Here is a 25252-nt window from a genome sequence, read left to right on the forward strand (position 1 = left end):
TTACACTAACCAAAACACCAGCACTCACAGTAGAGCTATGGCATCGGGACTAACAGCGAGACCTTCCGGAAGAGGAGGAGAAGGAGGAGGTCTACAAGTACCTGTAGGATCTAGTATTTTGATTAGTGTATCGTTTTCTTTTGATGAGATTACTTTAATATATTGTAGTTTTATTACATTGTAGTTTTTTTTTATTAGTGTATAATTTTCTTTATACATTGTAGTTTTTATTTCAATGACATTTAGTTTTTCTTAATTTTTATTTAATTTTAAATAGGTTATAATTATGATAAAAAATATTAAATAAATTTTTTAATTCAAAATATTACGGTTGAATTTTTCCTCGGACAAATCCGATACTATTTGTTTTATTTTAAAAATTTTAAATTGTAAAAAATATTACCTTCGGCATTATACCAACGAAAAATTTCGACGGTAATCATGGTGCAAAAATAATTATTGGCTCACCCAAAAATTGGCCATTCTGCAACGTTTTATCATCGAATTTTTTCGACAGTAATCAATGTCGGAGAGACAAGATCCAACAATAAAGCATTATTGGCAAAGTTTATACAGACAAATTGTTTTCGACAGTAATTTTAACGATTTTTGACTGTTTTTGTAGTGACGTTACGATATTGCGGCGTTCGTAGTGACTGGTGGCGAGAGGAGGTCGTGCTGTGATGGTAAGTGTTGGTAGGTCTCACTCGCTAGTTTGTGGCACGACGCGATAGCATGATCTACGGCCTTTCTCTATGTCCAAACGCGTGCAGCATTCACAGTGGAGGCATTGCGGCGGCCGGTGGTGGAAGGAGGTTGAGCAGCGTTGGTCAACGGTACAAATAACGACGCGGATGTGGTGCGGCTGGACGGCAAGGTGTGGGGTAGAGAAAGAAGGATAAGGGTTTATATGTGTGGCTATTTTTTTTTATTATCAATGGAAATGGAGTGTGAAATTAAGGAGACTATTTAGGTGCTATTTTTTTTAGAGTTTTTTCCCCTAGTTGACTATAGTTGGCGGCATCAGGCATTGACCGACATAGAGAAACGGGGGGCACTTGCCCCCACTAATTGTTTTAGTTTTTGTTTTAAATTATACCTATATTAATATGTTCCACTCTAAATTTTAGTTGACCCCACTACAAATAAATTAATCCCAATTACTCAAATTTTCAAATTCACTTTTTTATGTCTCTAGCCTTTTGACTATTGGTTAACCTATTTAAAGTTAATCTTTTTCCATTCTCAACTCTCAGCCGTCACGTCTTTATTCTCTTAAATTCTCTTCTTAGTTTCTTTTCAAATTATTATCAATATTTTTAAAAAAATCTGCCACTAGAATCTGAAGTTACTCCATTAGTCTCTTCTAATAAAAAGAAGTTCTTAGAGTTCAATGTGAAAAGCCTGATAGCTGATCCTAGACAACAACCCAAATTTTCAAACTATGATCCAAATGACAAAGATGAAGTTAGACAAGCTTATTTGTAAAAAGTTATTGTCAACCAAGAGAACATGATTTTTCACAAACATATTTTAGGACTTCTCTCCATAGATTTAATGCTGATTGGTTTGATAAATTTGGCAATTGATTAGAATATAGTTTCAAAAGATATTGTCTTTTGTCTTTGTTGCTATCTTATGAAACTTGATAGTGCAAGTGGTAATACTTTTGTAATAAAGAGGGCTTTTCAAATTGAAAAAATGAGAAATTACAAACACGTGTTGGAAATTATGATAGCACTCGTAATTATCAATCTCAAAGAAAATGCGAAGCACTCATGAAGCAAAAGCAACATATTGAAGTTTTTTTCAAAAGCATTTAGACCAAACTAAAAGAGATTACCGAACTCGTCATTTAATAGCAACAATTGAGTGCATTAGGTTTTTATCGCGACAAGGATTGACATTTTGTGGTGATAATGAATCGCACAAGTCAAATAATTAAGGAAATTTTTTGGAGCTTTTTGACTTTCTTGCTCAACATAATACAGAGATTGATCGTGTTTTCAAAAATGTTCGTGAGAATCTTAAACTAGTAGCAGCTAAGATTCAAAAAGAAATTATTAAAGCTGCTGTAAGTAAAACTACTGAAATTATTATTGATGATCTTGGAGATGATGTATTTGCTGTTTTAATTGATGAAGCTTGAGATATTTCTGTTAAAGAGAAAATGATTGTTTTTTTGTAGTATGTGAACATAGAAGGGTTTGTAATGAAGCGATTTCTTAGCCTTGTCCATGTTTCTAGCAAAAATATATTATCGTTAAAGTAGCTTTGAAATCTTTATTAGCAAAGCATAATTTAAACTTAACAAAAATACGTGGACAAGTTTACGATGGAGCTAGTAATATGCAAGAAAAATTTAATGGCTTAAAAAGTTTGATCCTAAAAAAAATGCTTGTGCTTTTTATGTTCATTGTTTTGTTTATCAACTTCAATTAACACTTGTCATTGTTACAAAGAAATAGAATGAAATTGCATTACATTTTAATTAGCTTGCTAGTTTGTGCAATATTATTGGAGCTTCTTATAAACGTAAAGACATGCTCCATGAAAGTCAAATGCAAAAGATAATTATTGTATTACAAAATAGAGATACTTCTAGTGGGCACTACTTAAATCGAGAAACAACATTAAAAAGGAAAGGTGATACTCGATGGGGCTTACATTATGGTATAATACTTAACCTGATTTCTATTTGTTCTGTTGTGGTAGAAGTTCTTGAAGTCATTGAGAAAAATAAAAAAATCTCGAACAAAGAGCTAAAACATGCCAATTATTAAATCGTGTTCAATCATTTGAATTTTTATTCAATTTAAATTTGATGAAAAGTATATTAAGGATTACTAATGAGTTGTCTCAAACTCTACAAAAAAATATCAAAACATTATAAATATTATAACATTAGTTAAAGTATCCAAACAACGATTGCAAAGTATAAGAGATGATATATAGTTGGTATCCTTTGCTCAATAAAGTTTCAGTATTTTGTGATAGACACAATATTCATGGTCCAAATATGAATGACATATTTATAGTACAAGGAAGATTAAGGTGCAAAATTTAAAAGTTCTCAAACTTGTACTATTTTCAAGTTGATTTAATTTATTAAGTGGTTGATAGACAACTTCAAGAGCTTAACAATTGCTTTATAGAGGTAAATACTGAGTTATTTTTTTGTATAGCTTGCTTGAATTCAAGTGACTCATTTTTTGCATTTGATAAAAGTTGATTCGTTTAGCTAAATTTTATCCACATGAATTCTCTTTTACTCAATTTTTGGTATAGTCAGCTTGAGAATTTTATATTGGATATGTGTTTTGATTATCAATTTTTAAATATAAATGGAATAATAATTAGTAGATTATATCAAAAGTTAGTTGAGACAAAAAAATATATTATTTATCCATTAGTGTTTCTCCTATTGATGAAATTAGCTTTGATTCTACTTATGGCAATGACATAAGTTGAAAGAATATTTTTTTCTATGAATATCATAAAGGGTCGATTTCGTAATCGAATAGGAGACGAGTGGTTGAGTAATTATTTAATTACATATATAAAAAAAAGAGATATTCAATCAAGATAATAATAAAACAATCATTCAATATTTTTAAAATATAAAAATAAAAAGAGAAATACCTTTAAAATTAAAAAAAAATTAATAACTGATATAATTTTTTTTATATTCAATGTGTACTTTTATTTTTTTTAAAATTAATATATCTTTTAATAATAATGAGTATTTTTTTTTTTATCTTCCAACATAAATCGTTTGGTCCATCACTAGCAGTACCACTAATTGGTTAGGTATACTTTTTCTAATACAATATATATGTACAATATTTAGGTCTTGGCTCGTCATATTTATTAATTAGCAATTTAGCGTGGATGATGCTTAAACTAATTTGTTCTGGGTGCGGAAAAAGATCGACAAGTACATCCATTAAGAAACTAATAACCAATACCCAGAATCGATAACCTACTTGGGAATTAAGTAGATTAACTAATAATAATATGTATAATATCTATCTAGTAGTTTTAAAGGTTATTTCAATTATAAAAATAAACTAACACATACACATTTCAGATATAAGAAGTAAAAAATTAATCAACCTTCGGCTATAATTAATTGTTAATGTGTATGTCTTAGTTGTCGACAGGTTCATGGTTTAGCTAGCGGTTGCCCTTGCATTTGGAAGTTGAACTAGTAAAGTAGGCCACTCTGGCTTATAACCTCACATTAACCCTAATTTAGTTATATTACAGCTAACATTAATACAACCTCTCTAACTAGCCAGTAATAACAAGCTAATTACAATTAAATATATAAATTAACAAGGTAGCTAGGCTTCTTTCTTGGCGGCTAAGGTTATTGAAAAAATTCATCAGAGATAATACAAGGCGGCGGCGCTGCGGCGGAGAGAGAGGATGGTGTCGTCACCGGGAACGAAAGTATTGGAGATCAACTTGATTTCAGCACAAGATCTTCAGCGACCAAAGGCTTCAGTGAGGAGACTCAAAACGTACGTGGTGATATGGATGGATCCCTCCTACAAGCTCCGAACACAGGTTGACCAGATCGGCGGCAATAACCCTACCTGGAACGACAGGTTTCTCTTCCGAGTCACGCCGGAGTACCTCGCCAGCGTAACCTCGGGCTTCTCCGTAGCCATCTTTGCCGTCGGGACTTTCCGCGACCACCTTGTCGGCACGGTGAGGATCCTGGTGAGCAACATCCTCTCCACTGTAGAGCCAGCAATGAAGCCTTGCTTCAGCGCCGTCCAGGTGCGCCGCCAGTCAGGGAGATTCCAGGGGGTCTTGAACGTCGGCGCCAGGGTGGTCGACGAGTTCTACTTCCCGGCGTGGCACAAGGTACCGGCGATAGGGCTCCACGATCTGATGCTGAAGGTGGAGAAGCAGCGCCGCCGCAACAAGCTGGGACTCTCGAGCGGTGAGAATTCTTTGTCGGAGTCATCGAAGACGACGTCGTCTTTGCCATCACCGGACGATGACAGGTGAAAGTGTTAAAGGAGGAAAACAATTGGCTGGTTCCGTAGCTATGCTTTTTGTAAGCATAATGATATCGCACGCTCCAGATTACTCTACGCACTTCCTAGGCAAAGCTCGTGAATGGTGGACATTAGCGCTTACGTACTCAACCCTTGCTCTTTTTTTATTTTTTATTTTTATTTTATTTTTATTTATGGCTTATTTGTATCCGAACAAATAAACTAAAGCTAACCAAGTTGGGTTGGTCTAGTGGTTAGCTCACTAGTCCGCTTAAGCAAGTGTCGGGGGTTCGAATCCCGCCTTGTGCATGCAGCAACCCATTGGCCAGCGGCAAACCTTTAAATGGAGCTCAGTACCGCGACGGATTAGTCCTTGACCTGTCGGGTTGGGGGATACCGTGGGAAACCAAAAAAAAAAATAAACTAAAGCTGGGTGGAGAGTGGAGACCACAATCTAACTGTAATTAAATGAGGGCATTTATTATGTAAGATAGGTGATTAATATTATTTAGGCAAAGGAAATGATAATAAGACATTTTCACATGAATATAAAATTATAAATTGTTAAATAGTTCAATTAAATATATGAAACTATTTAATAATTTATGTTATTTTTATGTGAAAATGTAGTCATCAAATTTTCCACCTAAATCATACAGCTAGCTAGCTGCTATGGGCTGTATGAATCCTTACTCTATCTATGTCTGTACGTACACCATTGTTTCATGTGAAGTTCTTATTAGCTGCTGCTGGATTTTCAATTCAAATTAAACTTCCAAATATGTATACTAATAAATTAGAGGTAAGTCAGTGACAGATTCAAAAAATTTTAGAAGTAGAAATAAAAATATATATATATTAAAATAAATTTTATTGAACATTATTAATTATATTAAAAATATAATAGAGATATAAAAATTAAAAAAGTTAATAAATATTTTTATTTTTAAAATACTATTCATTATACATAATTTATAAAAAAATATTTCTAAAATTTAAACTTAAAATATATTAATTAAATTATAAATAATTTGTTATTCTAATTAATTTTATTTTTATTTATTTTTATATACATTTAATAATAAAAGACTAAATCACTTAACATGTTAACACCTAATAATACATTAGTATTTAGAATTTGAAGCTAAAATTATATATCAATACCAAAAAAAATAAATCCTGTATATGAAAAGTATGTTTATATAAAATAATAGAAATTTAATTTATAAATTTTTCATTTTTTCTTTTTAAAATAATTAAATTTTTTATATATTTTTAAAATAATTTTGATATAATATCAAATTAAAGATTTTATCCATCTGTTTACTTATATATTATAATTAAAATATTTTTCTATTATTTTTAAAAATAAAAAATATATTCTAAATTAATAAATTGATCAAGACATTTTAAAAATTTATATGTAACATAATTACATATAATAGAATAAAAGATAAAAAATAAATAATAAAGATCAATAAATTGAGAATAAAATAAAATATATAAAATCATAAAAAAATAAAAAATTAGATTAATAATAAAATTAGAAAATACATAAAGTCATCGAAAATTATATAGAAAAAACATAAAGAATTTATAATTTACCTTTTGACAAAAAAAATGACCATTACATAAGGAATAGAAAAAGAAGATTGTTAAAAATATAAAATCAATAAAAAATAAGAGATTTAGTGTCTTATTATTTTATTTTTTCTTCATTTCAATAATATATTGATAATAATTTAAAAAAAAACTAAGAAAATTTAAGAGAATAAAGGATTGACGGTTGTGATTTGAAAATGAAAGAATACTAAATTTAAATAGGTTAATTAATAGTCAAAATGCTGAAAGATAAAAAATTGAGTTTAAAATTTTAAATAATTGAACTTAATTTATTTATAGTGAGGTCATTTAAAATTTGGCATCAAGGTATATTATATATAAATATAATCTTTAAAAAAATTAAAATTTTAGTGAAAACAAGTGTCTTTCTCATTTTTTATGTAGATCCATGTCTGTTATAAATTATGTTTTTATTATTAATTAGTGTTGTTTTACGTGAAGGTATCTAGTGTCAATAATAAAATATATAAGATGAATATTACTATAAAAATTTTATAATTATTTTTATATAAAAATATTTTTTTTATTTTTAGATGATAAATTGTATAATTAAATTTTAATATGTTATAAAAATATTGTCTTTATTTAAAATATAATTAAATAAATAAATCATATTATTTTTAACAAAATATTTTTATAAAAAATTAATTTTACCATCTTTATTTAAGTAATTGTCAATATATAATCTGGGGCATCTTTATTTGAGTAATTGTCAATATATAATCTGGGGCGTCACTATCATAACCTACTACTACTACTTCCCTTCCATGACTCACGCACCATGCATATGCATATATCATTATATGTACAAATTCAAAGCTAAGTAGCCGATGAGTCAAAAACATGCACCAATGACACCACCAAAATTTCGTTACATTCTAAATTTGCTCTCGTTATTGTCATCGGATCCAATGATGATGAATTATGTAAGAATCAACCCTGGGAAAATTCATTTCTTCCTGTGAATAGCTTTTTGCTTTATGTGATTTGAGTACAAATATGCTGGCGTGTCTCATAATAAAGTTTATTATTTATAATAATATTAATAATGTTTCGTGTTTGATTTGTGATCATGAGTCCATGATGACACATTCATTACACTATTAATACACGTTAAAATGTCTCAGAGTAGTAGTGAGATCAGAGGAACATACAATAAAACTGTAAACTAGCTGCTAATTAAACTGACCATCTAGAATACATATTATATCAAGACTATTTTATATTTATATAAAATTATGTCACATTCAAAAGAATGAATTAATATAAAATTGAAATCATTAAGTCAAAATTCTTCTAACACTAGACTAAAGAAAACAAAAATTATTTTCATGCATAAAGTTAGGATATATATAACGGAAAATATTTGTTAACAAAAAAAATCAGCTAAAAACAGCCATAATTTGTCTTATTTAGTATTTATTAATTGTTGCGATAATTAATTAATGCTAAATTAAATAAGACAAGTTTTGGCTATTTTTTTTGTCTACCTAGCATTACCCTATATAACAAGCAAGTACTACATAGAAGAAGGTTTTAAATACAGTAAATAAGTGTTAGATATTTTAATATGTTTAACTGAATTATCTAATAATTTATAATTTTATTTTTATATAAAAATATTATTATAAATAAAAATATATTTTTAAATATTGTCTCTCTTACATTATTTAAATATATATTTTTTATTTCGGTACGATGATAATTTCATACGTATAGATACGATAAAAATGTAGACAAATAAAAATACGACACGTGAGTTATACTAGTGTATGTACCCGTGCGATGTACGAAAAATATTTATTTCTTGTATTATTTATGTTTGAAATATGTTTTGAAACAAAATTTATCATGAATATATTTAACTTATATAAAAAATTTTATATTTTTGTTATTTATACAAATACCAAACAATGGTATAAAATAAAAAAATAATAATAATAATGTATTAATTATATTTTTAATGTCTTATATGTGTTACAAAAATTTATCCTGATTATAACAATTCAACTAATATATGTTCTATTTAATAATTATTCTATCCTATTTTTATTATTATTATTTGTAGTCCTAATGAGAAGTTATTCTACTTGAGACTTTGCATAAAATAAATTTTAAAAATATTTAATATTATTAAAAAAATTTAATAGTTGTACATTTCCAAAATATTCATGCATAGGTAGAGAGAAAATAAAGACCATCAAAATAAAATCATACTTAATATGCCACGAAACAAAATCTCAAAATAATTATCTAAAAATAAACTAATTATGAGATTAACATATTTATCTCTTAAAGTGAGTCTATGCATTTAATTATTTTTAAGATTAGTTTAAAAAATCATCAATTAATAATATAACAATTTAATTTTCTAATTTAATAACAAATAATTATGTATGATTGTAATATAATTTATATTTTGTGTAATTAATAATAAATTAAAATATTATATTTTTGTTAATAATATATTTAAATATATTCCTACTATTAATTAATTTAAAGCATTATTACACGCATTTTAATTAATAATATATAAATATTTTCTTACTCATAATCATATATTAATATATATGCATGTTCCTTCCATAAGTATAATATTTTTAAAATTATGATTAATAATATAATAAAAGCATCGAAATAAAATTATATCCAATATATCAAAATAATAAATCTCAAAGTAACTATCTTAAACAAACTAATCACAGAATTTTTAACAATAAAAAACTTTAAATATTATTTTATTTTCAAAATTTAATTTAAAAATTATGTTTAATAGACTAACATATTTACTCCTTAATTAAAATTTATATATTTAATTATAATATTTTTAAAATTATAAAAATAAACTATTAATTAATAATATAATAATTTAATTATGTAATTTAAAAATAAATAGTTTTATACAATTAAAGTATAATTTACTTTTAGTATAATTAGTAGTAAATTAGACTATTATCTTTTTTCTAATTAAGATTGTCAAACTCGCGAGTTTAAGTAAACTCGTAGAACTGACCTAAACTCAACTCGTAGACTCGACTCATATACTCGTACGAATTTACCTATTATAAATTTTTAAATATATATATATATATATATATATATATATACTCAAATTTAGGCATTCAAAATGAATAAGTTCAACTTCAAAATATATAATAAATTAAAATAGTACCACAATTACAACAGGTAATACACATTTAAATTAAATCTTTTACAAGTATACATTTAGTTTAACATAGAACTCACACGGAATCAACACTTCAAATAATACAACCGGAAAAAAGAAAACAACAAAATAACAAGTAAATGGTCTAATAAACTAAAAGTTTAGAACGGCAATCCTTCAATATCTTCATCTTCCATGGTATTAATAATATCCTCATGTTCACTATCTTGTCCCTAAACCAACATTTTCAAACATTTTATCCCTAAATCAACAATAATAAATAATCAAATTAGTAAGTTTAGCCCTAAATAAAAATTCTTTTTCTAAATCAAATAATCAACTATGAACATTAAACAATATTATATACTAATACAGACACATAGTAACACTGTAATTTACTAAATTTGTAACTGCAATAGCTTTCAATTATCAGAATTTAGATATTCAAAAAAATGAATTAACAATGATTATAAGAAAAGATTTTGATTTAAGTTGGGAATTGAGTTTGATTTATTAAGAAAATGACTTTTATCTTAATTTAATGTTAAAAAAGTTTGGGTATTTGGAGATTAAAGGTTTTAATGCTAAGATTGAAAGTATACCTATGAGGTGATGTGGAGGTAAGAGTGATTGATGATTTAGTGATGCGGAAGTATGTTTGGTAACATAGCAATGCGGAGGTATGCGTATTTATTTGGTGATGCGGAGGTATGACAAAAAGAAAAGAAATGAGAAACGAGGAATGAAAGGATAATTGAATAGTGTATGTTTGAATGGACCTTGTGCCAAAGTGCTAATGTGGAAGTTCCCGACTAACTGATAGCCTAAGGTTGCTAATGCGGGAATGTCCGTCTAACTGATAGCCTATGGTTGCTAATGCAAAAGTATCCGCCTAACTGATAGCCCAAGGTTGCTAATGTGGGAAGGTTCGCCTAACTGATAGCCTGTTCTTACCGTGATGCCAAGATATCCTAACTGACATGGGTTTGTCCATGATGATAATTGTGCCTGACTGACACGGTAAAGAAACCATATTCGGGGTTCGCCCCAAGTAATGTCGGGTTGCGGGTAGACAACCAATACATGAGGCCTGCTTAGGACAGACATGCATCACATTGTTTTCGTATTTGTATTTGGTTGTGTTTTGCTTGTTGTATTTTCTATGTGATTATGCTAGTTGTCTTATTCTGGCTTGCTTATGTGTTCAATTGGATCTCTGGTACTATTAGTTTATGTATTATGTGTTTAAGAATTATTGTTGCAAATGAGTTTTGTTTTAAATTAAGAAATTTTAATGAAAGCAATTAACTATCTAAAGTAAAATTAAAAAAGTATTTTCAAGGGCTTGATAAAAGAATAGTTTTACTGAGTAAAGTCAATTATTCGCATTTCGTTCATTACTCTTTCGGCATTCACCTTCCCTACTGAGGATATGCGAGGACGACGTTCTCATCCCCTATAGATCTTCTGTTTCAGCGACAGGTTCAAAAATCCTTGGCAAGGAGCTACAACTGAACCTCAGAATTTTATGTTTACCTATACCTATCTGTATTTTTTGTATTCGGTTTAGTCTTAGATTTTATTTTTCCCTCGTCGTTTACTATTTGGCTTTTAGAGGGGTAGGACTTGTAGTTGAGGATCATTAAATAGGTCTATGTATATATAGCTACGTGAATATAAATATTTTTGTGATTAAGAAATTTAAGGTGAAGACTTTTCGTTTTCTTAACTAAAGTTACGATTCGTATTCGTGAAGGCTCAATATTAAATAAATATAGTAGAAAATTAAACGAATAGAGGTAAGTAGCACTCAAACTTTTAGTACGGTCATGAGGTGTTAGAAGTTAGGGTGTTACATTATGGTATCAGAGCAGTCCTTTCTGTAGAGTCTTGGGAGTGGACTGACTATGCTTTATTACACACTCTGAGTGTTTGTCATGCTTTATAGCTTGTTCTAATGACAAGAGTTTGAGTTTTAGATGCACGATTGTCTATTGATTAATGCTATTAGTCGACCGTTACATTTCTCATGGTATTAGGTCTGGCCAACTTAATACTAATGATTTATGTATATGGGAATACTAATGGGTTGTCATGGACGAAATAGAAGTAACAGATAATGTGAATTACGGGATTTGAGAACGTTAGAGGTTACGAAGATAGCTCAGTTTTGAAGTATAATCTTTATTCGTGCTACAGGAACTTGTGTCATCTCTTCTTTCATTATCTTCATTAGAATTCTTACTATACCTTAGATTTTCTCAGAATGTAATTTGATTATTTTTCAATCAAACCTGATTGTTCCCATGTACCTTTGTTTGCCTGCAGACCTAATTGCCTACCTGACCTCTTTTAAATATTATCTTTGATATTTTCGTATTTCTGTCTGTGAACCTTATTTTCTTTAGTTTGAGTTTAAACTTGTTTCAATATAACAATTTTTGAGGACAAAAATTTCTGTAAGTTGGGTGGAATATAACACCCAGAGTTTTTGAAAAATAAATAATGAGTTAATTATGATTTATTATTTTATTTAAAAAAATTATTTTTTTAAAAAGTAATTAAATTAAATTTTATTATATTTTAAGTTTAAAATTTATTAGAATTTTTAAATTATTTTTATTATAATGAAATATTTTTAAAAAAAAGACAAAAATTATTATTATTATTATTATTATTATTATTATTATTATTAGATATGAGCCTATTATGTGTATATAATGGAAAATTTCTAATGAAGCCATTTGGGAACAAAGGAAAAAAAATTGACTTATATACATATATATATACGACCTATGTCACCTAATTATAATCATCATTTTCCATCATATGAATCATCATCACCAACGAACATATTAAGGGAATAAAAGAAAGAAATAGAAATATGACTTATTAGCATATATGCATATATAACTATGACACATGTTTCATTTTATTTATTAGCCATGACACCTAATAACATTAAACACCACAAATTATAACTTATTACCAATTTCCTTTAATCATTCATTCCTTTTCCACCGAACATGAAGAAAATAAAAGAAAGAAAATGGAAACGTGGCTTAGGTGCATGAATATATATATATATATATATATATTATAAGTTTGACACCTAATGATATTTAATACCACAAAATTTCTCATTCAACACCCTTAGCCTTTAATCACCCTCATTTCCTTTCATTCATCAACATGAACTAAAGAAAAAAAAAGAGGGAGGATGCCGTGAGTGAGAAGAACGAGAAACCATGGCACCAAAAACCTTTTGAAAAATTTAATCCGCTAAAAGTATTTGTATCCTTTTTTTTTTACACGTTAGTGTTATTTTTGTCCGGTAAAAGTTGATGGTGATGTAGCTCCTCTTCTCCTTGAGTTCGGCCAATTGAAATTCTAGGAGGAACAAGCGACTTCTGACGTTCTCCTCTTCAAAAGCTTGGTCAAAAAGTTCTTTGGAGTTTCCGTTGTTTTAATTTCATACGGAGGTAGGGGATTCGTTTTTAAAATTATAAGTTTTTTATTTATAAATGCTCAAAAGTTTAATGAGTAATTGCAAATAATTTATGACTGTCTGGACTGATTAAATGACGAATTTGTGATAGATTTATGATTGTGAAAATAATTGAATTTGATGAATATGTGTTTGATTTTCTGAATGTTTAAGAATTGTCGAAATTGTAGCTGTGAATAAATTATGTGTATGCTTTAGTAAAATGATGTATGAATTGAATACCGGTTTGGATTGAGATAAGTTAAGGAATGATGGAAGTGAGCGAGCCGTGAGGGTGGTGAAGTCTGTTTTTAAGAAGAGGTTCTGTCTGAATTCTTGCAAAAATATACGAAAAAGATATTTTATTTCGAAATCCTGATTTACAAGCTTATTTTGAGAAATAACTCTATGTTCGAAAAAGATTTGGTTTACATATTTACTCATAATTGAGAAAAGGGTTTTTGTATTAAAAATTTGATTTATTGAAAGTGATCTTTGAGAATTGAGGATGGTTTGATAGGGACCCTTGAAGGGTGACAAAACCCAGATTTTAGAGGAAGTGTTGTAGAAATTTTTATAAAACTTCGAGGCTTGTTTAAAGCGTTATTTAAAAGAAAATTTGATTTAAGAATCGTATTAATTGATTCTGATTTATTAAGAAAATACTCTTGTTTTCAGTACGATTTATTAAGAAAAGTTATAATGTTTTAAGTTCAATCTATTAAGAAAAGATTTTGTTTTAAGTTGGGAATTGAGTTCGATTTATTAAGAAAATGACTTTTATCCTGATTTAATGTTAAAGAAGTTTGGGTATTTGGAGATTAAAGGGTTTAATACTAAGATTGAAAGTATACCTATGAGGTGATGTGGAGGTAAGAGTGATTGATTATTTGGTGATGCGGAAGTATGTTTGATAATATAGCAATGCGGAGGTATGCGTATTTATTTAGTGATGCGGAGGTATGACAAAAAGAAAAGAAATGAGAAACGAGAAATGAAAGGATAATTGAATAGTGTATGTTTGAATGGACCTTGTGCCAAAGTGCTAATGCGGAAGTGCCCACCTAACTGATAGCCTAAGGTTGCTAATGCGGGAATGTCCGTCTAACTGATAGCCTATGGTTGCCAATGCGAAAGTGCCCGCCTAACTGATAGCCTAAGGTTGCTAATGCGGGAAGGTTCGCCTAACTGATAGCCTGTTCTTACCGTGATACCAAGATATCCTGACTGACATGGGTTTGTCTATGATGATAATTGTGCTTGACTGACACGGTAAAGAAACCATATTTGGGGTTCGCCCCGAGTAATGTCGGGTTGCAGGTAGACAACCAACACATGAGGCCTGCTTAGGACAGACATGCATCATATTATTTGCGTATTTGTATTTGGTTGTGTTTTGCTTGTTGTACTTTCTATGTGATTATGCTAGTTGTCTTATTCTGGCTTGCTTGTGTGTTCAATTGGATCTCTGGTACTATTAGTTTATGTATTATGTGTTTAAGAATTATTGTTGCAAATGAGTTTTGTTTTAAATTTAGAAATTTTAATGAAAGCAATTAACTATCTAAAGTAAAATTAAAAAAGTATTTTCAAAGGCTTGATAAAAGAATAGTTTTACTGAGTAAAGTCAATTATTCGCATTTCGTTCATTACTCTTTCGACATTCACCTTCCCTATTGAGGATATGCGAGGACGACGTTCTCACCCCCCTATAGATCTTCTGTTTCAGCGACAGATTCGAAAATCCTTGGCAAGGAGCTAACACTGAACCTCAGAGTTTTATGTTTACCTATACCTATCTGTATTTTCTGTATTCGGTTTAGTCTTAGATTTAATTTGTTTCTCGTCGTTTACTATTTGGCTTTTAGAGGGGTAGGACTTGTAGTTGAGGATCATTGAATAAGTCTATGTATATATCGCTATGTGAATATAAATATTTTTGTGATTAAGAGATTTAAGGTGAATACTTTTTGTTTTCTTAACTAAAGTTACGATTCGTATTCGTGAATTCTCAATATTAAATAAATATAGTAGGAAATTAAATGAATAGAGGTAAGTAGCACTCAAACTTTTAGTACGGTCATGATGTGTTAGAAGTTAAGGTGTTACACAAAATGCCAAAACGACGCTGCTTTGTGCCAAAATGGCCATTCAACGCAAACTCGCTAGCTCGCTTTCAAACTCGCAATTTTGACCGAATTTATGCGAATCTACCCGAGTTTACTCAAAAACGAGTTTGTGTCCGAATTTACGAGTTAACTCACGAGTTTGACAACAATACTCTTAATAATATGATCATATAGATTGCTACCATTAATTAATTTAAAACATCAATACACAGATTTTAACTTTAATAATAAATATTATTTTCTTATAATCATATATTAATATCTACATTTTTTTCGTAAGTATAGTACTTGTAAGATTAAGAAAAAAATTATAATTACTAACATAATAAAGAAAATTAAAATTAAATCATACCCAATATATTAGAAAACAAAATCTCAAAATAACTTACATAAAACAAACTAATTAATCATGGAATTTTTAACAATGAAAAAAATAAAAATATTATTTTATTCTCAAAATTCAATTACCCTTTAATTAGAGTATATGTATTTAATTATAATACTTTAAAATTAAAAATAAATTATTAATTAATGATATAATAATTTGAACAATAGAGTATATACATTTATTATTATTGACAAAAAAATAGTATTATTTTAAATTATTTAATTTTTAATTATTGATAGATTAAAAATATATCAAAATTATATGACACTGCTATCATATTACCATCATTTTTTATTAAATTATTTGATTATATTACTGACAAAATGAACTCATAAATAGTAAAAAAAATAATAAATTAATAAATTAAATATTATATATCTAAATTAAATAGAATTAAATAATAAAGTAAAATCAACTTCTAAATTCTTTTAAAGTTGAGTTAATCAAATTCTAATATTAGAATTAAGCTATTTAAATAATATCTATGGTATTTAATTTTAGAACTTAGATATATATACATTAGAATTATTTTCGTAACAACAACTAATAAAAATAGCTTGATCAAATTGAATATGAATCTATGCAAATTCAGACGATCCTCTTATTAAATCAGCTCCATCACCAATTATTTATATAATACGGCAAGGTAAGAATAACCACATTTATCTCAATGATAAATTCAGCTTCCTTACAAAAGATAACTCTACCCACATTCTATTATGTTAGTTATAGTATATAAGAAGATCCAACCATCCTTTAGTAAACCGAATCAACAAAACAACTCTAAGATGAAATATGATGTATGTGGAGTATTATAAATGATTGCGGTAAAAGATTCTATTGTAAGGACAATAGAAAATAAATCTAGTAAGAACATTCATTATATAATTAAAAGAAAAAAAATAAAATTGACTTTATAAAAGAATGACAAAATTTTAATTTATATCTTAAAAAGATCAATTCGATAAAAAAAATAAAAAAATAAAAAATACATTCTTATTGTATGAAATAGTTAAAAAAAGAAAATTAAAAAACAAAACAAAAAATTTTGTCTCTAGAATTTACACTCATAAATGATAAATAAAACACTCTATTTATAATACTCATGAAGATATATGAAAAAATCATTACAATTATTAAAAAGATATAATATAAAATATTATGATTATTCACAAATCTGACCATAATTAATTATTAAATACTAACAAATATATTTATTTGAAATTGATACTTTTAAAAATAATAAATAAAAGAAAAAGACAAACATACTGATACAAAAAATGCGTCACATCAATATGCCAATTACTTATCAAACCACGGGTTTGGATTTAGGAAGTGTGAGAGAAAATAATGTTAACGGAGTTAGATGATGGACTTGAAGAAAAAAGAGATATTTAAAAAAGGATGTAGTTGAGTTTTGATTTATAAGAATTATTGTGATAATGGTTATGGACTTTGAGAGTATATATATATATATTAGAGAAATTATGTAATATCCCTATAATACCCTTCTCTTTTTTTTTCAAACCAAAAATTCTAACCCTAATTTTGAGATAACACACTCCCTCACACACTCACCAAAATCCTAGCCGCCCTTACCCCTTCCAACAGCAGAACAAAAGAACAGAAAGGGAAAAAAGAAGAAGCGGAGAACCAGAGAGGGAAGAGAAGAGGAAGGAAGGGAGGTGGCCCCGGTGGGCGTCACTGCCACCGTCGCCGCCGTCGTGTCGTCACGAGGAAGGCCAGAACCGAGGGAGAGAGAAAGCCGCGCAAGGAGAAGGAGGCGTCACCGTCCCGTGTCGCCGTCGTCACCGCCGAGGTCTTCATCGTCGCCATCCATGGAGGTTTGCAAACAGAGGGAAGACGCGTCGTTCTACCCAGAGCCGCCATGGGAAGGGTTGTTGCCGTCAAGCTCAGCCACCATCGCCGCCGTTCGTGCCTCCATTTCGCGCCGCCAGATCTGTCGCTGGGAGAGAAACAGAACGCGCGTGGAGAGAGAAGTGGTCGCGGGGAGGTTCCGCTGCCGTTGGAACTCCACTGCTGCTGCTGCCATGGCCGCCGCGTCTCTGCCACCAAGAAACGCCAAGGAGGGACCGTCCGCTGCTGCGTTGTTCCTGTCGCCATTCGGATGTACCTGAACCAAGTCGTCGTTGCCATCGGAGCTGAACTGTTCCTGTCATTATCCCGATCCGGCCTTTTTCTTAATTCTGCTCTAGCTTTCATGTCCTATTATGCCACTATTTAATCTGTCTTGTCCTTGTTTTAATTCGATTTTAGTTTTGCCTGTTTTAGATTCCCAGGACTTTCGCCAGCTACATTTTGTCGCTACTCCGGTCTAAATTCTGCGCTCATTCGTTTTATTCTACTTCAATCCTTCTTATCTTGAATTCGACACTCCGGGTTTGGTCTCTTTGGTCCGTTAGGACCATGCTGTGAGTAGACTTTACATTTATAATTGTTTAATTGTGCATCTATAATTATTTTGACCTATAACTAGTATGATCTTTGAATTATACTCACTATATTTGTCTTAAATGATTTTAAATTGATTAGTATAATTGGTTTATTTAAATAATTCGCTTTTATGAAGTTTATGCTTTCGGAACTATACATGAGGCTATATATATTTTTGAGGAAGTTTTGTATTTCTAAAATGTTTGATTTTACTTGAAAATCTGTTTTTGAAACATTGAAGTAATTGTTAGTATTCACTCACTTTGAGATTATGAAATATGTTTTTATGATCGAGAAAATATGATTTGAAAAGATTTCTGATAAAAAAAGTATTATCTGATTGATTTGATTCGATACCTTATATATTTGAGAGATTAAAGATTTATTGTATTTGAAACTATATATTTTGAATTGGTTTGGGAGGCTCGTATTAGAAAACCGTAGTTAACGGCGGTTATGACGTTAACTTAGATGCATCTGACTCAGACTCCAGCTAGCAGGGGTGTTGCTAGCCTAACGTGTAAGCCACACGTTAGATCTGTTATTTTGTTAGGACACACAAGAGGAAAGGGCTACCCATAGAGGTGGAACCGCCCATGTGTGGACTTTTGATTTGATTTCTGTATGAGAACTCCCTTATTGATTCACCTATTATTATCAACTATTACTTTCTAGTTAATATTACTTTGATAATAATATTTATATGGTCTCATATTGATTATAGATGTATTGTCTAGTCACTGAGTTGCAAAACTCACCCCGTTTTCTAAAAATATTTTTCAGGAACAAATATTTGACTATGTGAGACTTTCTATTCAAGAGTAACGGCCGCAATGAGTACCTATTCTTTGTCGAAATCCTAGAAGTGTATGCTCCATATGACACAGGCAGGATCCAATCATTTTTAGTTATTTTAATTTTTTTTGTTAAAAATATATAATTATTTATTTTAAAACTTGTAAAATATTTGTAACTTGCTTATTCAACTTATATTTGAATATGTTAGGCTTGCTATAGGATTATTTTTCTGAGCGCCGGTCATGACTCATTTTGGGTCGTGACAAAGTGGTATCAGAGCTTAGGTTTAATCTGTGTAATGTGGAGCAAGTGTCCTATGGTAGGATCACAATTGTATAAATAGAAGCGCGCCTATTTGTACAAGTTGTGGCACTATCAGAGGCCTATAGGAATGTCATTGTTGTCCTCTGTGTCATTGTTGTCTTCTGATTATTGCAATCATGCGTCCTCTGCCGCTTTTGCTACTCCTATCCTTTTTCTTCTACCAAATATTCGGTTATCCTTTGGTAGATTTCTTGAACGCGTTTTTTCAATGGCTTCAGTTTCGGCTCCGGTTTGCAGTTTCTCTCGTAGCCAGTTCTAATCTTTTTCGCTTTTGTAAATGCATGCTTTAATCTTCTTCGTCTTCATGTTCCGTACGATTCCTGATGATAAGGTTTTATACATTATTTAGAAGATTCGGTTAGTGTTTGATTTGCATCATTATCTAATTCCTTTATATAACTCTATTTGAATTTACGGATTGCATAAATTTGCTTAGTTGTTGATCGAGATGCTTTGTTCTGGATATTGGAAGTTGTTCTTCTTATATTAATAATATTTGAAGTTATGAGGTTTGATTTGTTTGTGATTCTGTCTTTCTTTTGAATCAATAATTTTGAAAATTGTTATTCAGTTGCTCAAGGAGAAGAATTATGCGATAAACGTATGAATGAAGTGTTATTGTTGTTTGTTAGACTAATGATTTTCTCTACTTAGGTGTAGTGAATTATTTGGGTGATTAATTAGTTGGATTGAAAATGTTTTTCAATCTAAAAGTTTGGTTGAGTTTTTTTTTTTTTTTAATTTACTGATTTGGTCCTATTATGGTACTATGTTGTCAGATATGGCTTTTCTGTTATGGAACTATTTTTCTAATTGTTCAGGTGATATCTAGATTATGAACGCTTGCTTTTTGTTAGTGATTAGATTATGAATTTTGCTCTTGGCTAAGATCTAAAACTTGAGAATTCTCTCAATCTTAGTTTTTCTGAAAATTTTCCTTCTCTTAACTAGTTTTTATTCTCAAAAGTTTAGAGAGATTAATTTTCTTGATTTGTAGTGTCTTGTGAGATTGGGATTATAGATCTTGCATATTGTAAAGAAATTTTATTGATTTTCAACGGAAAAGACTAGATATCTAAATCCTCAAAGCTGAACAAAGTTTATATACAAGTTTTTTTTTTCCTTGTTATATTCTAATGATTATAAAGCATATGCTGGTTATCTTGAATATGTGTTAAATTGTAGCTTGCATGTGAGAGTTAGTTACTAATTTAGATAGTTCTTTGTTGATATATGTTGCTTGATTAGTGATTATTACAGTAACTAACATAACAAATAAATAATTTGAGTTAATTGCTTTTGAGGGATGCATGAGGTTATTGGTTGCTGCTGTAAAGTAGTTTAATAATATGTAAGTGTTGCTGAATTGGTGATTGATGTGGTTGTAACTTGATAAATTTTGGTTGAGAATTGCTAAAATTAGTTAACAGTGAGCTAGGAGGTTTTCATATCTTATCTTATTCATAAAGTGCTTATGGTTTAAACTTGACTTTCATACTTATGCGATTATTTATTTTGTTATTTTTGTTATTATTCTTCCATGAACAAAGAGTGAAAGAACTAAATTCTAATTGTTCAACTTATACGTCATTGGCTTTATGATATAGTGATGGCTCTCGATTAGTTGATGCTATTTCCTTTAGATATTTCGCTTTTAAGATATCAAAGAAGAATTTTTCCTTTTAAATTCATATGATCAGTATGGTAATGCTCACTTGAGAATCATGTGTTTGTACAATAATACTATATTGAGTCATAAACTTCTATATATTACATATGTTTTCTTTTATGATTATAGAATTATGTCGAAAATATTTTAAATTGCCAGCCCATCTGTATTTGACACCTTGCATTGAAATTGTGGGCGATGGAGATTGAAAAATTTCTTGTTTGCAATGTATGAAAATTGGGGATGTCTATACTCTAAATAAATTGATGAATAAATTTTTGTACTGAGTTCTTTTTGAGTCTTTGAGTTTGATCTTGAGTTGTTCCATCATAGCTTGTTAACCTAGGAAATAATGGGTATGAATTGATCACAGTTTGATCTTGAAGTTGTAAAATTTATCATTTTTTTCTTTCTTTTCATGAATTTCCTTTTTTAAATTGGTTCATTTATTTTGGATTTTATCATACGTTTTGCTTGTTTTGAATCTTTCCTTTATCTGTATGCTTTGATTGATTGTGTTTGAATATTTTGTTTTGTTATGGTTGTTGATGTTTAGAAATAAAAATTTTCAAGTGATACCATTTTTTTTATATATGCTAGCTTCTAATTTTGGATGCAACATCTATGTCCTTTTCCTAATTTACTCTCTCAATTATTTGCAATACTTTCATTATTTTTGGCCTTTTTAGAGTCTTGATGATGATGTTGATGAAGAATGGTTATAGAATAAGGAATATGGTGAAGCTTTTTCGGTGATTTCAACAATTACTTATGCCTTAAAGCCTCTTATGCTATGATGATATTGTTCTGCTGGACTTTGTTTTGTTTTGTCCGCTATCTAGTTTTGTTGAAAGAAAAAAAAAATCTATATTCTATCTAGCGTCGTCACATCTTGTGGTATGATTGTTTAGCATGGTGCATACGGAGAGCTAGAAATTTTAACCTGCGAGAAATATTTTTTCTAAACTCTTTCGTTTCTTTTATTTAAGTAAGGGTAATCGTTAAGTTTGGGAATGTTAGGTGTTCTTCTTGGGATGGTTTGTGTTGAAGTATGCGCTATAATCATGCCGCATGATTTTATTTATCGTTCATTCCGCTATATTTCATACCAAGAGTTCCTTGTTTTAATCCTTGTTGAAATTGGAAATTTGATTATTTTGTTTCATGTCCTACATCTTATGCATATCTCGATCTTATCATCGTGCTTTTGGTTATCCCATAGATTCTCGACAACATAGGTGTTGACGTTGCATTCCTTTACGTAAATTATGTAACTCCTTGATGTAATATGAACTTGCTTTACTATGATACATCATATCTTCTAGTATTCTCCTCGAATTCTTGTTCCAGATCTTCTTTGGAAAAGTTATTGATTTGATTCTTTTCTTGCTTTATCGTGTCCCTAATCATCCACTTAAATCTTTTTGAAAAAAGCAAAAAAAAAAAAAACACTGCCATTGACTTTGGTTACCTTCTTTTAGTGAACTTTGTACTTCTTTGGTCCAACTCAAACTTGTTTTGACCTAATGCACTATCTTTTCTTTTATTGTTTCTATCAAAATTCCTTGATTCAGATTTTCTCGTTAAGATTCAGTTGACTCTCTTTCTGGAACACTTCATTGTTTCTGTACATTATTGCTTAATTGCAATCTTAAACATCCTTCCACGTTCGTGCGAACACCATCTGTGATGTTTGCTCTTCTCTTTCTAGGTTTCGAATCCTTTTGAGTAAACCCGTGCTTGTTTCGGTGTCACGTGCGATTCCTGGATAGCAAATGATACGTTAATTCATTAGGACATAGCTTATCGATGCTGAAGTTCGAAAAGTTGTAATTCTAAGACATGACGTAAGACCGGTTGCTTCCATGGATATATACTACAGAACCAAGGAGAGTATGAAGTAAGATTGTATTGTGAGGAGATTGACGAACGAAGTGAAGAGTGCTGTGTACATCTGAGCTGTCAAGGAAATGTGAGTCGGTGAATGTCAACCGCATCATTTTTAACAAAAACCTATCTTGTAACTTTTGCATCTCTTCATACTCCTTTCTCATGTTTGGTAAAGTGCTAAAACCAAGTAAAGTCTTGCAAATTATATCAATTTTCGAGGGCGAAAATTTTTAAGGAGGGTAGAATGTAATATCCCTATAATACCCTTCTCTTTTTTTCCAAACCAAAAATTCTAACGCTAATTTTGAGATAACACACTCCCTCACACACTCACCAAAACCCTAGCCGCCCTAACCCCTTTCAACAGCAGAACAAAAGAACATAAAGGGAAAAGAGAAGAAGGGGAGAACCGGAGAGGGAAGAGAAGAGGAAGGAAGGGAGGTGGCCCCGGTGGGCGTCACTGCCACCGTCGCCGCCGTCGTGTCGTCGCGAGGAAGGCCAGAACCGAGGGAGAGAGAGAGCCGCGCAAGGAGAAGGAGGCGTCACCGTCCCGTGTCGCCGTCGTCACCGCCGAGGTCTTCATCGTCGCCATCCATGGAGGTTTGCAAACAGAGGGAAGACGCGTCGTTCTACCCAAAGCCGCCACGGGAAGGGTTGTTGCCGTCAAGCTCAGCCACCATCGCCGTCGTTCGTGCCTCCATTTCGCGCCGCCAGATCTATCGCTGGGAGAGAAACAGAACGCGCGTGGAGAGAGAAGTGGTCGCAGGGAGGTTCCGCTGCCGTTGGAACTCCGCTGCTGCTGCTGCCATGGCCGCCTCGCCTCTGCCACCAAGAAACGGCAAGGAGGGACCGTCCGCTGCTGCGTTGTTCCTGTCGCCATTCGGATGTACCTGAACCAAGTCGTCGTTGCCATCGGAGCTGAACTGTTCCTGTCATTATCCCAGTCCAGCCTTTTTCTTGATTCTGCTCTAGCTTTCATGTCCTATTATGCCACTATTTAATCTGTCTTGTCCTTGTTTTAATTCGATTTTAGTTTTGCCTGTTTTAGTTTCGCCAGCTACATTTTGTCGCTACTCCGGTCTAAATTCTGCGCTCATTCGTTTTATTCTACTTCAATCCTTCTTATCTTGAATTCGACACTCCGGGTTTGGTCTTTTTGGTCCGTTAGGACCATGCTGTGAGTAGACTTTACATTTATAATTGTTTGATTGTGCATCTATAATTATTTTGACCTATAACTAGTATGATCTTTGAATTATACTCACTATATTTGTCTTAAATGATTTTAAATTGATTAGTATAATTGGTTTATTTAAATAATTCGTTTTTATGAAGTTTATGCTTTCGGAACTATACATGAGGCTATATATATTTTTGAGGAAGTTTTGCATTTCTAAAATGTTTGATTTTACTTGAAAATCTGTTTTTGAAACATTGAAGTAATTGTTAGTATTCACTCACTTTGAGATTATGAAATATGTTTTTATGATCGAAAAAATATGATTTGAAAAGATTTCTGATAAAAAAAGTATTATCTGATTGATTTGATTCGATACCTTATATATTTGAGAGATTAAAGATTTATTGTATTTGAAACTATATATTTTGAATTGGTTTGGGAGGCTCGTATTAGAAAACCGTAGTTAACGGCGGTTATGACGTTAATTTAGATGCATCTGACTCAGACTCCAGCTAGCAGGGGTGTTGCTAGCCTAACGTGTAGGCCACACGTTAGATCTGTTATTTTGTTAGGACACACAAGAGGAAAGGGCTACCCATAGAGGTGGAGCCGCCCATGTGTGGAGTTTTGATTTGATTTCTGTATGAGAACTCCCTTATTGATTCACCTATTATTATCAACTATTACTTTCTAGTTAATATTACTTTGATAATAATATTTATATGGTCTCATGTTGATTATAGATGTATTGTTTAGTCATTGAGTTGCAAAACTCACCCCGTTTTCTAAAAATATTTTTCAGGAACAAATATTTGACTATGTGAGACTTTCTATTCAAGAGTAACGGCCGCAATGAGTACCTATTCTTTGTCGAAATCCTAGAAGTGTATGCTCCATATGACACAGGCAGGATCCAATCATTTTTAGTTATTTTAATTTTTTGTTAAAAATATATAATTATTTATTTTAAAACTTGTAAAATATTTGTAACTTGCTTATTCAACTTATATTTGAATATGTTAGGCTTGCTATAGGATTATTTTCCTGAGCGCCGGTCATGACTCATTTTGGGTCGTGACAAATTATTTAATGAGATTGAAGAGATTATGCGGTGTTAAGTTAGATTGTTGTT

General features: G+C 30.5%; 1 protein-coding gene across 1 annotated transcript; it reads left to right on the top strand.

Annotated features, from left to right (window-relative positions):
* Positions 1–4025: 4025 nt before the first annotated feature.
* Positions 4026–5792, top strand: LOC112758878 (BON1-associated protein 2-like). Its single transcript, XM_025807665.3, has one exon. It carries the CDS (start codon positions 4432–4434, stop codon positions 5020–5022), a length of 591 nt encoding a protein of 196 aa, XP_025663450.1. The 5' UTR covers positions 4026–4431; the 3' UTR covers positions 5023–5792.
* Positions 5793–25252: the final 19460 nt, after the last annotated feature.

The sequence above is a fragment of the Arachis hypogaea genome, chromosome 16 (assembly GCF_003086295.3).
Source record: "Arachis hypogaea cultivar Tifrunner chromosome 16, arahy.Tifrunner.gnm2.J5K5, whole genome shotgun sequence".
Taxonomy (NCBI): domain Eukaryota; kingdom Viridiplantae; phylum Streptophyta; class Magnoliopsida; order Fabales; family Fabaceae; genus Arachis; species Arachis hypogaea.